The following is a 16,458-nucleotide window of genomic DNA, read 5'->3' as shown; positions in this document are numbered from 1 at the left end:
AAACTAGGGCCTCATCCTTTGAAATCTGCATGTCTCTGAGCTAGGTAGGCAAAGGCTTCTGTTGTGTCTCTATGACTCCCTCCTTGTAGACATGGGTGTTTTTGGACATCACCTGAAAGAGTTTGCAGTGAGAAAAACTGGATGCTGTGCCATGCAGTTCCTGTGACCTGGCTGCTTCTGCACTAGGGAGCACTGGACATTGAGGTTCAGGTTCCCAGATTGCTTTCCAAGGAGGAGGGAACATGCAGACCTGCAAAGCCTCCAGTCCTTATCTCAAGGCTCTCTGTGTTTCTGTTGAAGTTTGGTTTAAGCAGGAGAAGCTGCTCAGGGCATGTTGCTGAGCTGGATCAATGAACATTCCATGGAGCAGCTCCAACTCAGTCCTTCAGAAGAGAGCTGAGGACTTTGGAGAGCCCTGTCATGAACACAGCTCTGAGCTTCTCTGTGGCCCTGGGCAGGGCTTCATGAATTTCTTCCATATGTCTCTCAGCCCACTCTTTCCTTTTTCATTGCTTAACTGAGAAATTGCCTTCCCTATTGATGGCAGTGGAGAAGAATACCAGCTTCTGTGGAGTCTAAAGTCTGACCCTCATGTGTGGATATACTGAATCCTTACAGAGCTGTTTGTTTTGCAATTGGCTGTATATTGGTATTTTAAAAAGGAAATATTCCAAACATATTGTATAGGATCATTAAGCAACTCTTTTAGAAATTATTTGCTTTCAAGATGCATTTATGACATGGATGGATGGATGGATGGATGGATGGATGGATAGATAGATAGATAGATAGATAGACAGATAGATGCTTTTTTCCTCAAAATGTCTGGGATTAGAAGCAGTATGAAAAGTTATGTAATGTTTTAAATACCATCACATTCTCCTAGCTGGTGATAAATACAGATTTTGATGTTAGGGATATGCTCCTCTATTAATCTGATCATCTTTTTTTCTTTTTTTAAACATTTGTCCCTTTAGAAATATTCTTATAACCCCTTGGACACATTTTTTTGTTTTCCTCTGAGATCCTGAGATGATATTGAGTTACTTGGGAAATTAGATTTGTCAGCTTTATTTCTGGTTGCTGTCTACATTAATTTTATAATTAAAACCCAAAGATGTGTGTCTAATATGTATGAATCTACAAAAAGCAGAAAGAGGAAGAAGTGTGCTTAAGCCCGTACAAAAGAAGTACTTTGACACGTGTCAGTGCTACATTTCAGTGCAAGAAAGGAAATATTTTTTGGCAAAGAGCTCAGAGAACATGTAGGTTAACGAAGCAAAAATTCATGAATCTGAAAATTAGTCTGTGAAGTGTTTGTAGTCAAAGTCAGTCGTTGCTGAAACATTCAAACACAAATTATTGGATTGCAGATTTGGTATGCACTACAAGTTTTGCTCATTTATACACAAAACATATATGTTGCATTTTGTATATAAGGCTGGGATATGGAAGGAGAAAAAAGTTGATTCAGGGAGCTCCTCTCCTATCTGCATCCTCTCAAATTCATTTTCCCCTGATCCTGATCTTCAAGAAATCTTAAGCAAGGGGAAACACACATTTCCCCATCCTCTCCTCTATGATGAAGATCTAAAGCTTGGCATTATTATTCACCACCCACATTACAGTGAACTATTTAGTTTGTCTGCAGCACCATGACCTTTGAGTGACTTGCCTGCTTTGCAGATGATGTGAACAAGTCACTGCAGTGTGTGTCAGCAGTGGCAGTGCTCTCTGCTGACTGATACATTCGGAAGCGGCATTGCTTTTGGGGACAGTGACACCAAGGAGGTGCTCTGCAGATGTAGGAGCACCCCAGGGAATAGCAGTCACAGTCCCTACCACTGAAAGCCCTCCTCAAGTGGCAGCATTTTCCAACAGGTTCCTCATTTCACTGAAGTTGGTAGGCTGGTGGGAGGCTGTGGAAGGCATGTCCAGTGAGCCACGGCTGAGATGGGTTCATAAACTCAGCACCCCCTTAATGAGGAGGCAGGACTGTGGATGTGACTGAGCACTAGGTCTGTCTGCTTGAGAGCTAGACTGGGATGAGATAAAGTGACTGCCAGCCAGCATTCTCCAGCTCTCTGTGCTTTGAGTAAGGCCATCACTGGCTGGATGTTGTAACCCTTGGTCTCCCAGCAGCTACCTGCAGTGAGGACCGAGTGCCCTTTCCCCTGTTCTTCCTCCTCAGCTGACTGCAGTCTCACATCTTTTGGCACAATGCCTGAAAAACAGCGTCCCTAATGATAGGTGGAAGCTGGTTCTTGTTTACCAGCATGACTGGGCTGAGAAAACATGGTCCAGTCTTGTTTACACAGAACCTGCTGGCTGCAGGCTGGATTCTGCCCCTACCTGCCAGATGCCAGACAGAAGTTTTGTAGCTGCTTTTCCAGTCATATGGCACAAGCCTTGAATCACAGTTGCTCTCCTGAATTTAGATCCTGTAGGAGTAGTGCTAGTTCCTGAAGATAGGTACTGGTAATCCATGGTCTCAGTTAGACACTACAGTTTGGACTTCTTGTTTCCTCATATTTGAATAAAAATTTAAGTAAGTGATAGCTTTTGGTCCATCAGGATAAAAGTACTCTGAGTAGGCAGCCTTTCATCTTTCAAGGCTAATTAATATTATGCATTTATATAAATCTTTATGGGCTCTCAGTTGTAATTGCTCATTCCTTTCTTCTTTGTAAACTGGACAGATTGTAATTTATATGCACATTTTCCCCTCTATATGAGCTTATTGTTAGGTGTATTCCATTCTGTGGCTTGGTAGACATTTTCCCTTTGTAACTCACCTCTACATGTATGACTTGCACTAAAATAAACAGAAATCACATAATGAGCAGACTAAAAGACCTGATGCACTGAGGAAACAAAAAGCCATCATCCACTTGAAAGGTCTAGAGACCTCACACATACTTACACAAACTCATATCAATCTGCAGACAGAAAGAGAAGGGATAAAGGCTGGATTAAGAAGACCTTAAGGAAGGTCTCCTTAGAATCCTAAGAATGTCCTGCTCACCCATGTGGCTACTCTTCAAGGCTTGTGTTTCTTCTGGTTCCTTACGTTGCTCAGAATGTGAGTGATTCTCAAACTTTGAAGTCAGAGGACCATGGCTCTCAATCTATTCTACACAAAGGTCTGAGAACTGTCTGGAACCCCAGAGTTGAGAGTGCTGAGCAGCCAGGTGTGCACCTTCAGCTGCAGGAAGGGGATCAGTCTGGTAGGTGTCCTCAGAACATGTTGCATGGATAAAACCTTGCATGAAGTGATGGCAACTGGGACAGTGGGACATTTTGCTATTGCTCAGCAGATGAAATGCTCAGCTGGACAAGGAAAAATTAGGCTCTGCACTCTGGACCATAGTATGAAGTTGTGAGTACCTCCAGGGACAGGATATTCTGCAAATTTAGTTGAGTGGGTGACAACTGTCACATCTTTGGCTATATGTCCACATGACAGTGAAAGTCCTGGCATTGGTGGCTTTTAAAAGCAAATTCTTGATAGAAAACATCATTGTGTGGCTGGGTTTTGGAGTGTTGCTGAGTAGCTTTAGTATTGGGTTTGGTCACAGATTTCCTTTCTCTCTGCTTGGTGACACTTCTCAGACACCCAGTAATTCAAAAAGGGAAGGTCTTAGCCCAAGTCAGTATGTTGCCATGTAATATAACTGTGATTTGAGAGAGCTTCTTAGCAGTGCTGTATATGTTCTATATTGTGGCACATAGTGGTCACTTCTCAACATCTCTGCTGGGAGAAGAGCCTTGGTACTCATGCACAGCTTTAAACTTGTGCACCTCCTGCCTAGCTGCAAATCTGAGGCTTTGTGTATCCAGAGCTATTTTCTTTGTTACTTAGCTCTTGATGTATGCTGTTACACTGGGCTCTTGTGGGATTTTGTGTTGCTTTTTTTTGCCAGCCTAAACATTCTCATTCCGTTTGTTTCACAATGCATCAAATAAAGAGAGTTAATGAAAACTTTACTTTAGATTAGTTACACAGAAGAACAGTAGCATTGATTGTGGGCTTGCCTGCAAGGGACCTTTTTGTAACCTTGCCAAAGCCTTGAATTCCTCACGACTTAACCTCTGGAACACCTTTTGCTTTCTTCTGAACATGGTTGCATGTGTGGATGGGGAACGTCAAACAGGTGTGGGCCAAATGGATCTGGGAGATGAAACTTTATTCTAGTTATTTCTGGAAATGGTTTTGCTGCTCCTTCTCTTTTGGAAATTGTAAATAAAATAATTTCAAGGCTTGTAGCAAATTTAGGAAGAAGTTGTCCGGGTTCTTTCTCCCATTCGGATCCACCCACTGTTGGTGGTACAGCTTGTTAACTGCCTGAAAAAAGGCTTGAACTACCAGTAAATTAACTTTCCAGAAGAAACCCTGTAGAAAGTAGTCCAGAAGAAGACAGCCCAGAGGGTATCACATATAGCCTGGGAGCAGTAAGTAGAGTGGATTGGACTGGGCAGAGGCTGTACAATCCCAGCTGTGATGTCTCCTGTGGCCAACTTAGCCTTTTCACTGCTTGTGGGAATAAGTGCTTTGTGACAGCCACATCTCTAGCTGGCCTTTGATTAGGCCTCTTTCCACAGATCACTCCCTGATGTCTTTCTCATGTGACAGAAAACTCAGCATTCTTGAAAGAAAGACAAGAATTTAAGGTCTCAATCCTAAACATATACAGATTTCCTGATTGTGAGACCAACGTACGTCATTGAGCTTCTGACCATCTGCCCAGGATTTGTTGCTGTAAGTAAAAAGCTCTGCACTGCAGAAAAGCAACAGTTCTGTGGCATTGCCCAGTTCCATTTCACCTGGGCACACACTTCCACGCTTTTCTTTGCACATTTGAACTGCACAGATCACAAAAATCAAACAAAGGCTGCAAATCCTGCATTGTTCCTGCTCTTGACTGTAAGCCTTTGAAACAGTAGGGATTTCAGCCTCCACACTGAAATCTCTTCAAGGGGGAAGACTAATAAAGTACTCATAAAAGATAATATTTTTTCCCCTCCTCTGTCATTGGATAATTTCCTTAAGACAGAAGTTTACCCCTTTTATAGATCAGAGGTTCAAATCCAGCCCTGAAACTAAAGTTTTAACTACCTGAAGTTCTGTGGACTCAGCTCAGGGTCAAATGTGCATTCTGCAGATGTCCTTTTCTGCTGCAGTTTGGACAGATGAAGCAAGGACTTCATAGGGATGGAAGTGAAATGGCAGGTGATTTCTGTAGACCTCTGCTGGGACAATATTAGATGCCTTCCCTGTGCTACCCTGTGGACAAATAAAACACCTGTTTCCAGAGTTGTCAATCAAGAATTCCTCAGGGTAGGAAATGTGTTTTAGAAAACTTGGGCTGTTGAGACACCATCTGGCTTCTTTCTCTGTCAGTGGGTTTTATTGTGCAAAACCAGCTTCCAGTATCACCCTGCAAAGCAGCTCCTGCCTTGCAATTCTTTATTGGACAAACCAGCCTTGGAAATATGGCATGATGTTTATCCATGGCTGTTCTTCAAGACAAAAGTGCGTTTTGCACCTCGAGGAGACTTTAGCTTTTTTTTGTCTCCATCTAACCAAGGTGACAAGTTCAACCAAGGTGACAGCCTGTAAGAGTGGAGGAGTGGAAATGACACCCTTAAATGAGTTTGGATTACCTGGCAAATATTTGCTTTCCATGAGTAATATATAGTCTCACTAACCTTCAAGGAAAATGTTTTTGCTAACATCACCATCGACCACTGAACTGGCAGAGATGCAAATTTTTCTTGCAGCCAGGGGCTTCTCTGCAATTGGAAATTAGTATTATCTGAGCTTATTTCTGGGATAAAGCCAACTGCAGAGTAATTTTGGACAGTTTCTCTTTACAGAGTTTCAGTCACGACACCTGAGGCAGCTGACTCCATGGGCAGATCCAACTGAGGAAATGCACAAACTCTCATAAATTCAATACCACCATAGTTTACAATGTTTTTTACTATGAAATTTTATCTCCTCTTCTTCCTTGTTTCCCTCCTTAGTTTATAACAGGCTTCTGGGATGTCCTGGGATTTGCGTGGGGTGTTTTTTTTTTTTTTTTGATGTAACGCCAGGTTCTAACAAAATCCCTCCAGTCTCTATTTTTAATCCTATTTTATGGTCTTCTGTTGCTTCACTCACATTTCCTCTCACCAGCTTACCATGTCTTCCCCCTGTGAAATGCAAGTCAGCCTTTAACGTCAGCAATCAGATCTGCAGAGTGTACAAGTTTTCCAACCTCCTCCCCAGACACAACCAGGCTAATCAGCTGTGTTCAGTGAGGAGCAGTGATAAAAACAGAAATGCACCAGAGGGTTAATTTTGAAATACAACAACTCTAATATAGGAACTGTTTTTTTCTTTGGAAAGTTAAAAAAAAAAAAAAAAAAAAAAGTGAGGTAAAACTTATCTAGTTAATTGTATATTACTATTATATTGAGCTATTTCAGAGCAACTTCTTGAGAATGAATCTTTTTCTGGCCTTAAGTTCTGGAGCAGCCCTTTATATTCATAGCCTATCTTCTTCCCAATTAACTGGTCTTTGCAGACAAGCCCTCAGCTAACTTATTCTAAAATTCTAAAATAGACAAACCAGTGTCAACGCCAATGCCCAAGGGCCTAACTCAGCCAGCTTTTCACATTAAAGGCATTATGCCTTGTCTGCATCAGACTTTTAAAATGTATCAGCTAATATGTGCTAATGACACGCTTTTAAACCCCAGTCTAGACAAAGCCTGTGCCATTGCCCTCTGAATGCTTGATGTGATCAGAGCACCCTGACAGCAAATCTGATTACCCCATTTCAATCATGAAAGGCTGTAATCATCTGAGAGTTATCCAAACCTACCCCATAGCAAAGAACAGGACTGTGCATGGCATCTAAGCCTCAAAACACCTTCGTGGGGTGAGACCTTTGGCCTTGCACAAGCAAGACTGTCAGTGGGGGTAAAAAAGCCAGGCTTTAGCAGACTGAAATTTATCTGTGCTGAGGAATCTGTTACACCAGGATAAAGAAAATGACCCAACAGCGATTCACTTGTTACTGCTTTGACATTGGTGATCAGCTCATAGTCTGGCAGGAATAGGAGGCAAAGACATGAATTGGAGCAGAGATGTCTGTATGCTGCAAACTGATCAGTTTAATTCAAACAACAGTTTTTCTCCACACATTTTCAAGCAAGTTTTGAAAAATTGGAAAGGATATTTAAAAAAAAAAAAAAAAAAAGATGCAATGATTAGAGGAAGAGAAGATAAATGCTTTATAGCTAAACACTTAAAAACTCAATCTGTTTAGCTTATGAGAAAGAATACTGAGAAGTAAATAAACTACAATAAATAAATATCTTCACGGGGAGAAAACATGCAGTACTAAAGGTTTATTTAATCCTGCAGAGAAAAGCAAAACTGGCTAGAAGAAGCCTAAAAAAACAAAGTCAGAAAGTTAGGACACAATTTTGACAACACCAATCTTCTAAGAAACTATCAAGCAAAAAATTATCTTTTTCATCAGTTGATAACCCTGATTGTGGCTGGATGCTTTTATGGGAGGTGTATTTTCATCCACCATAAGCTTTGGGATCACTATAGAATTTACAGTGACATGGCTAAGACATGAGCAGTCCAAGTCAATGGTTATTTTTAGGCTTCAATGTTATGTATATAAAAGTACATAAATTGGCAAGAAGTACTTACCAGCCTGAGCAAACAGTTGTAATATGTCTGTGGTATGATTGCAGGAATGCTGTCTGCTAGGTTTAAAGGAATATATAATTTTTCCTCTTGCTAACGCACAAAAATCCCTGTTGAAAGTGCATTTGACATTGGAGCTAGCCTATTAAATCTGAACAGGCACAATGTTACCCAGTGTGAGGCAAAACACTTAATCAAAGGTACTCCTGAGCATATCTATTTGATTTTGCTTACAAATTCAATGTAATGGGTTTATATAGTCAGAGTATCTGTACCTTGTAAGCATAATGTCCTGATCTGGCTTCTTTTTCAGTTGACTTACATGTTCTTGAAACATTCAGTTTTAACTCAGTAAATACATAGTGAGTTTTTGCTGTCCAAGCAGTCACACACAGAAGCAGAAAGAATTTGATGCTGTTTCTACTTTCATTTCGAGGGAAAATTTAGGGCAAAAGAGCTGCAGAACATAGGATAACCAGAGGGACAAGTCAAGGGACAACTTGTACCGTTTCACACACACACACACACACACACACACACACAAAAAAAAAAAAAAAAAAAAAAAAAAAAAAAAAAAAAAAAAAAAAAAAAAGAGATATTTTAAAAACCTCCCACTTTTAATGCCAGAGGCACCAGAAGAATTTCCAGAGCAAGCTCTCTCCTTTCCCTCCTTTTATCTCCAAACCTCCTTCCCTAAATCAACTCATATCATCCCAGAACATTTTTGTCATACTAACACTGACTGTCAAAGCCATTCTGATTTTAAATAAAACAATGCTTGCAAGACCAGGATTTTTACTTAAACAAACCACCCAGAATGCTCTTACATCCAATTTTCTAGCTTTAGATTCCACAGCATTTGCTGCACATCATGTGTAGCTAAATGTAGCATAGCTTGATTCAGGATTTTCTCTAAGTCTCAGTATAGCTGTTGCTTAAGTGAATGTGATGCTCTGGTAGTCCTGAACATGCAAGTTTTGCCCTAAACACACACACTTCAATAAACAATTGACTCCACTATGCACGAGGAGATATTAAGAATTTCCTTTTCAGTGATGGGGATAATGCAGTCTTCATCAAACATGATCAAACGTAAAACATCTCTTGTGGACATGTTACCCTTATCTCCTTTGAAAGTGCAGGGTTAAGTGCACATTTGTCCACGAGGTTTTGCACAGTGTATCTCTTAATCCTTCTAGTGGGAATCAGAGAGAGTGCAGTGAGAGGCTGGCCCCTCTAAGGTGATGAAATCAGCCCTGCCATCGGTCCAAGGCAGTTCAAAGCTGAGCATGGTCGAAAAGCACTCCTGGGAGAACAGGAGCTCAGGACAACTAACTTACAACTCCTTGTAAAATACCCTCAGCATGTTTGAACAGATAGAAACCAAATCTCCTGCTCCACTAGTCCCTATTTGAGAAGAGGGACACTGCTATAACTTTCTTCCATAACTTGCAGTTGCATGGCAGGCTGTTGTTCAGTCTCATCTCTTGAGCTCATGGTTAACTCGATGTGATAGCTCTTTGGCCTTTTTTTTTTTTTTTTTTTTTTTTTTTTTTTTTTAACTGCTGTTGTGAATATCCTGCTAACTGTAACAGGCTTTGAGCCTTTGCCAAATGTACATCTTCCTTCAACCTGACTCAGCTGCAGAAACTTGCTCTAGGTCTTGTGGGGACCTATGAGGATCTTCTATTTCAACTGCCTGACCACATCAGGGCTGACAAAAAGCTAAATCATGTCATTAAAGAAAAATGTCCTTAAACATTGACAGCCTTGGGGCATTGACCACCTCTCTGGAAGTGTTTGGCCATCATCTCATTAAAACATGCTCCCTAATGTCCAGTCTAGGTGGCTTTCCTGTATTAAAAAAAAAAAAATCCTGTATCAAATCCTGTTTGAAAAGTGTCTTTCTTGTTATTAATCTCATTGTATTAATTGCAGAACTCCCAGCTGGATACCCTGAGTCATCATAGGCACATTTCAGCACCTAAATTATTTTAATTCAACTTGCCCCAGAGCACACAAAGTCAAAGCTACTTCTTGGGCTCAACCTGATACTCACTGAGGATCTTCCTGGGTTTCAATTTCTCAACTGACACATTACAATATTGCAGGATGCTATTCATACTCAAAGTTTAGATCTTCTTTGGCAGTATCTAGAAGCCTGTGAAGGAGGTTCCCTTTTAGCTCATACTATACAAGGACTAAAAAGGTACCCTTCTAAAGCTCTGATGGTCTGGACACGTGAAAAACCCATGAAGAAAAAAAAAAAGAAAAATACATACAAAACAAATTTAGTGATTAGATTACAAGGTTCTGTTAAAAAAAAAAAAAGGCTTTTGGACTGTCTGGATATGAAGTTGTTTTGTGAGAGAGATGATGATATAAAGGGAAAAAAGGAGGATACGAGGAAAGAAACGACAGAATATAATAAATAAGTATGACATGGAGTATGCTGAGGTGAAAGTTTTCTCACATCTCTTTTCCCCAGCCTAAGTGGCATCCATACACATTTATGTTACAGTAGCTAAATACAAGCTGTCAGACCTAACACATTTTTGCCAGAATTATTCATGAAACTGTATGATCTCAAGAGAGGAAGGAGTTGTTACTTGGATTAAACTAGTTAATTTTCATTAACATAATGGGCATATAATTACTAGCTTCACCTGAGTAACTTATCACAGGCTCTATAGCAACCATAATTGAGATGTACTTGATTTTTTAAATTTTGTGTGTACTGCCTGAAAGCATAATTTTTTTCCCATAATAGACCTGCTAAGCCTCTTTCTTCTCCCCTTTTGTACACAATTAGCATTTCATTTAGTATTTCTATATTCCAGGTAGATGCCAGAAGAGAAATAGGTCCTAAAGCACCAATCACAAAAAGCCATGTTGGAGAATTCCTTCACTACTAAATGCATTTGACACTAATTGCTGTTTATTGAAACATCACTCTGACATGTATCTGGGTGCCTGAACAGGGGTGTGGCAGAGAGGGGGATGCTGTTTCTTACCCACAGCAGTTCTTTCCCAATACAGCAATGAAAATGGGAAATTTGAATATGTTCATTTTTCACCCATCTGCTTGTTGAAAAAAGAAAAAAAAAAAATCAAAGATCCATGCTGGTACTTCCTCTACCAGTATTTTAAATTATTTTAATCTTAGCTAATATTGAAAGCTCTTTTTTGATTTATAATTCATTTAATCAAGTTATCTGCAATTAATAGTTCAGGTAAGGGAAAGAAAAGTTCCAGGAGACTCTTGCTGGATCAATTAAAATTCAATAACGTCAGAAGAAATACTTATACAAACAATATGGTAGAAGTCATATTTATTGATAAAAATTAATATATCTGCTATAAAATTTGTAACAGTAATGCAACTGAATATTTATTTTGATGCATAAACCTGAATGTTACATACCAAATACAATACAGTAACACTGGTTTCCTCCTTATTTACATGTTTATGAAAATTGATAAGCAATCCATGTTAAAAGAACTTGTAATGGAGAATAGTTACATTAGAAAAATAATATTCTTGATAAAGCATTCTTGAGGACTCCAATCACATTTTCAGGCCTCTTTCAATAAGGCAAAAATCCCTGGTACAGCATATAACTTAATTTACAAAATACAATAACTTCAGACACATCTTCAAGTTTTCTTTTGGTATGCTTTTCCTCACTGTAAAATTACTCAATTCTCTTACTAAACAGAAAGAAGTTCCTATAAGAAAACTTTATGAGTTCAACTACATATTACATATAAATTGCTGTAGCTGAGCGACCATAACTGGGCAATCTTCCTCCTTAACTGTTTGCTCAATGAGCTTTTCTTAGATGTAGGACATGTAGTATTTTGAAATCATTATGACTGTGGTATCTTTCTTCAGTTTTCATAGGAAACAATCTGTCACATTTTGAAACTTTTTTTAAAAATTTTATTTTATTTTAGGAACTGGTGCACAACTACATTTCCACTCACAAGAGAACGTCACAAATGTAACTAAAATAGGCTTGGATAACTTTGAAAACATACTACTATGTGCCCAAACCCAAACTTCTCACTTTAATACTTTATAACCCTGCCATGCTCTAGGAATTCTTCTTCTTCTGCATAGCTTCATTACTAGTCACAGTCAGACAGTTTTAATTCCTTCAAAGGCACAAAACTTCCACCTCTTTTCCAGTGTTGCTCCTACACCAGTGAATTCTTGTTTAAACATGCGTGGCAGTCTCATCAAAAGCATTTCTATCTCATTTGCAGAAATCTGAGAGAGAAACAAAGGTAAAATTCAAGTGAGAAAGCTGCCCTGTAGCTTGTAAAGAGGAAACATTAAGAACAGATATAATAGGGGTGGGGGGGAGATGAATCCAAGCCCTATGAAAACAGTCAATCATTCTTTTTTTTTTTTTAACCTTAGCCTGACATGACTTTCAGACCCCAAAGCAAGTGTATATTGCTTGCAGGAATGATTTTGCTCTTGTAGGTGGCATTCCACTGTAAAGCAATGACAACTGCCATATTGGGGCTGTGGCCAGTGTGGTGCAAAGTCCATCTAAAAACTACAGTCATGGATGTTCTTGTGAGGAGGAGGAAGCAGATGGGACCTTGTTCTTCTTTTCAGCCTACGTGTTTTTCTCTTTCAAAAAGACTTTAATCAGCTCCCTGTTGTTACTGAAGGCTGGCTATCCATGGAGCCATCTTCCCTGGATCTTACCCAGTCCAGCAGCCCTGGAGAATTAAGCAGCAAAGCTCCCTGTTCTGCATTGGTCAGGATGCTTTTACCATTTCAAAACCTTAAGGACTGCTCACCTTCCTAATAGGCAAGATGCTCTCATTATGGAAAACACTTTCACAAAGGCAACCTTCCTGGTATAATCAGTAGGGAAGTCAAGAAATTAGCAGTCATGGAATATGAGCCATTTTATCCTTCTGCTTCTAAAGTGGTGGTCATGAATGGAACATCAAAGAAATCTATGGATGCTGCCTCTAATCCACAGGTATCTCCATGGTTTTTCTGGAAATAATGATATTTCTGCTTATTCATACTATTAGAAATCTTCCATGGTGAAACCTTTCCTTTTAAAAACAGTATATAAACCTAAAATGTTCTAATTATACCTCAGTACACCCGAGGAAGGAGAGAAAATATCTATTGTCTCTTAGTTTTCTGTAGAGGTTAGTGCAGCAGAAAGATTAAATGATTTGTTAAGGGTGTCACCAAAACTCAATGTTGAAGGCAGACTAAAGCCTCAGCATGATCCAATCCATCTTTTAAGTACTCACATGGCAGCAGTGGGTGTCTGGTTACTTTTGTGCAATGTATCTGAGCTCTGTACCGAGCCCTCAGCCCACACGGGTGTGCTGACCTTATCACTGCTGTTCAGGCAGGAATGACAGGCTAACCACGGCAAGTAATTGAAATTCATCTCTCAGATTGCATCTCTGGATCCTGCCATTAAAAAGTAATTTGTTTCTACAAGCAGTCGCTTCCAAAACAAACCAAGGAGGTCAAGTTTTGCAGCTTGTGTTTATTATGCAGCAGGTAGGTCTGGTGGTAGCTGCAGAGATGGAGACAGTGCTCCTGCCTTGAGGGCTCTGTTTGCAAGTCTAGAGCCTGACCCTGGCAGCTCACAGAAGCCCACATGTTACTTATGTGAGCCACAACTAGAGCCCACAGTCATGCACAAGAAGGGACCACAGCAGGGCAACTCTTTCTCCTATCCTCATCCCCTATTCCCTTTTCATTGTGGGTGGCAGTGGGCTGTAAAGCACTAGCAAACCTGAGTTGCCATGGCCTGAAGGGAGTGCCTAACAAATTCATCATCCTTCCTCACTCATCAGTGCAGCCTGTTGTAATTCCAGTGACCCTCTAGTACAGGATCTCCTCAGCTTTCAGCTCTACATTTTTTCATAGAGACAGAGGAAGGATCCAGGATTGTCCAGAAGCATGAAGCAGCCCATCAAAGCAGCCCATCAAAGCAATGGGAAGCTGATTATCTATGAGCTGAGGGGGCTGATCAGGAACAAAACATTATTAGGATCAAAGGAGTTGTGTTGCAAGAAGATCTGGGAGACACCATCATCCAAATATTGGCAGATGTGGGTGGCTGGCTGCAGGGTGACCCTGCTAAGTGCCTCTTGCAGCCTGGCATCCTGCAGAGCCACTGTTTAGCACCTGGAGTACCATTCACCTGATCATTTCACACTTGAGCTTCTCACCTGTGACTTGCTTAATATTCAGTGCAGAGGAATAGGCATATTTGAGGGCTTGATTTCATCTCATTCTACAGCAGACATTAAAAAGTAAGTCAAAGAATCTTATACTACAGGTATATATTGGCTGTGGACTGTATGAACTGATGCATAAAACACTGAATACTGTCTTGTCTTGGCCACAGCTTCACTGAAATTATTAATTGATCCAATTCCTTGATGTGGTTATCTCTCCTCCCACATGGAGACAAAGGACATACAACATGGTCCATTCCTGTGTTGATGAAGGTTCAGCTTAGTGTGACACACACAGCTTTTCAAAGGATAAAGGGCCATCTCCTAAAACTGCACACTTTGATGGCCATGGCCACACCTGCCTCTTGTTCTGCTTTTTTTTTCTCTGCAGCTATATTTCAGAATCATGTGTCATAAAATCAGCTGCTAGTCTTTGCCATTTAGAGCTCTGCTCTTCTGTGCCACAAAGGATAGCTAAGCAGTGCAAGGCAAAGACCTCAACACAAGCACTTGCACTGTAATTTGCAAATTAATAAAGACTGCAAACCCCCAAGCCCCATATCCCATTATCTTTCTAATGGAAATGCATGAAGAGTTTAACCTGCAGTAAAGAATAATACAATATTTCTGAAGAGAAAACAGATTTTGATTAATTTTTTTTTTTTACCCTAGAGTCCAACTGCTGCATATAAGACCAAAGATACTCTATATTGGCTCCAAAAGGGTGGACGTGAAGAAATGTGGATATGATACCTGTATTAAAAACAGACAGACACAAAATATTAAAATTATCTCAGATACTGTATTGTTAAAAAAGGCAAAATAATTCTGAAGGGTCTGTTCTTGCAGGTTTTTCAGTATAAATTATGATTCTTATTTTCCTTGCACAACCCAATAAACACAACAAAACAGCACATTTTTAATACAGTCATAGTAACATGCTAAATACAATAGCTCATCTTCAGGAATGACAGCAGTTAGCAAGTAAGTGACCAAGATAATATACTGATGAATAAAAGAATTTCTAAACAAAGCCTTACTGGGAGCATTTCAACTACTAATTTTATGCTTGATTTACCAATATAAAATTGTGGATATTGTAATGATAAAATTATTGTTTTTTTTCCCCTTCACAGGATTCTCTGTTGTGAAAATGTTTCATACAATAGTGTCAGAACCCTCACTTCCTCGAATTTTTCTAGCAATTATGCAGATGCTGGTTATGAAAAGTGTTTAATCTGTATTATCCCTAACTACTGCTGAAGAAAACACAAATGCTTTATGACATTTTTGCTTATTTACATTTTCTTAAGAGAGAGCGTATTCTGTCTATCTTCACTGTTGTTCTCAGGATGATTATAAAAGGTATGGGAATTAAAAGTGGCTTAGAAAGAGTCAGGATCTAAGTCTAGAGATTTTTTTCTGCAGTGAAAATCAAGTAACAGCATTAATAATGCTTACCAGAGAAAACAAGATTTGGGGCATCAGTATTGCCTTTAAAAGCAGTATCCAATTTCTCCTCTTCTAAGCAAACAGTGAAAATACAAAATGGCATGTGTGTTACTTGCTGTTTGGGGAGAGCTGAACAAATATTTTCAACTCTCTTTGGATTGGCTTCTTAGCTGAACCACCCTAGGGGAAGTTTCTTATACTTAAATCATAAACACCAGGATTAAAAATGCTTACAAATGACAAAAATGGGTCACTGTATCTTGTGTACTGCATGCCATACTGCTTCCTTGATGCTGAATGAATTAGGATAATCTTGGATTTTGTTTTTCCCCAAGTACTGGCCATGGTTGAAACTGATAAGCAATATTGAATGCATTTTAGACTAGCTTTGCAAAGAACACCTTTTTTACCTCCTCCACTTTTCAAACAGCATGTACAAACTTCTGGTCCTGCATATGGAGTGGCATGTATTAAATATTTTACTATGGCAAGTCCTAGCAGCAGTGACCTTCCTTGTGCTGAGGGTGACTACAGGTAACCACACAAGAGCTCTAGAAGCAAAAACCAAGACAACCACACTTGGATGAGATGACTGGAAATCCAATTTGTACTCAACTCACATTTTACCAGTGCATTGGATCTGTTGTGTGGTTCCTGAAACTTTTCAATTCAGGATATTCAAAGCCAGCTCTTTCATACAATGTAAATAATAAGTAATTTGTCAATGTTTTGTAGTTATTGACTGGAGTTCCATGATAAATTTTTTTTTTCTTTTATGCCCTTTTCCTCTAAGACAACATTTTATATTTTAAATACAGGAAAACTTAGTGAATGGATGGAGGGAAGGCCCATTTTAGGCCCATTTTCCCATGCCTCAGAGGAAGAGATAACATGAAATCCATCTTGAGGAATCTTTCATCTTGGAGCTCTGAGTCAGTTGTGGGAGTGTTATGACCAGTAATATCTGAACTGAGGTTATTCTGTTTATCTGAGTGTGCCACTGAGCAGCAGATGTATGGGACCCACCTTGGGACACTGCCATTGTTTGTTACAGT

At 39.6% G+C, this 16,458-nt stretch overlaps 2 protein-coding genes across 9 annotated transcripts in view; one reads left to right on the top strand and one right to left on the bottom strand.

Moving 5' to 3' along the window:
• AKAP11 (A-kinase anchoring protein 11) overlaps nt 1–16,458 on the top strand; it is a 384,481-nt gene that overhangs the window by 350,265 nt on the left and 17,758 nt on the right. The window lies entirely within an intron of this gene.
• Nucleotides 11,032–16,458, bottom strand: part of ENOX1 (ecto-NOX disulfide-thiol exchanger 1) — a 350,623-nt gene continuing 345,196 nt past the window's right edge. For all 6 annotated transcript variants that reach the window (XM_056495979.1, XM_056496027.1, XM_056496009.1 and 3 more), the window contains 2 exons: nt 14,619–14,704; nt 11,032–11,987 (listed from right to left, as the gene is read on the bottom strand). In XM_056495979.1, coding sequence (XP_056351954.1) covers nt 11,856–11,987; nt 14,619–14,704 — 218 coding nt within the window. In that variant the 3' untranslated portion in view covers nt 11,032–11,855. The remainder of the gene's footprint in view (nt 11,988–14,618; nt 14,705–16,458) is intronic.

Source organism: Oenanthe melanoleuca, chromosome 1, assembly GCF_029582105.1.
Source record: "Oenanthe melanoleuca isolate GR-GAL-2019-014 chromosome 1, OMel1.0, whole genome shotgun sequence".
NCBI lineage: Eukaryota > Metazoa > Chordata > Aves > Passeriformes > Muscicapidae > Oenanthe > Oenanthe melanoleuca.
This window is presented reverse-complemented; position numbering and strand designations above follow the sequence as displayed.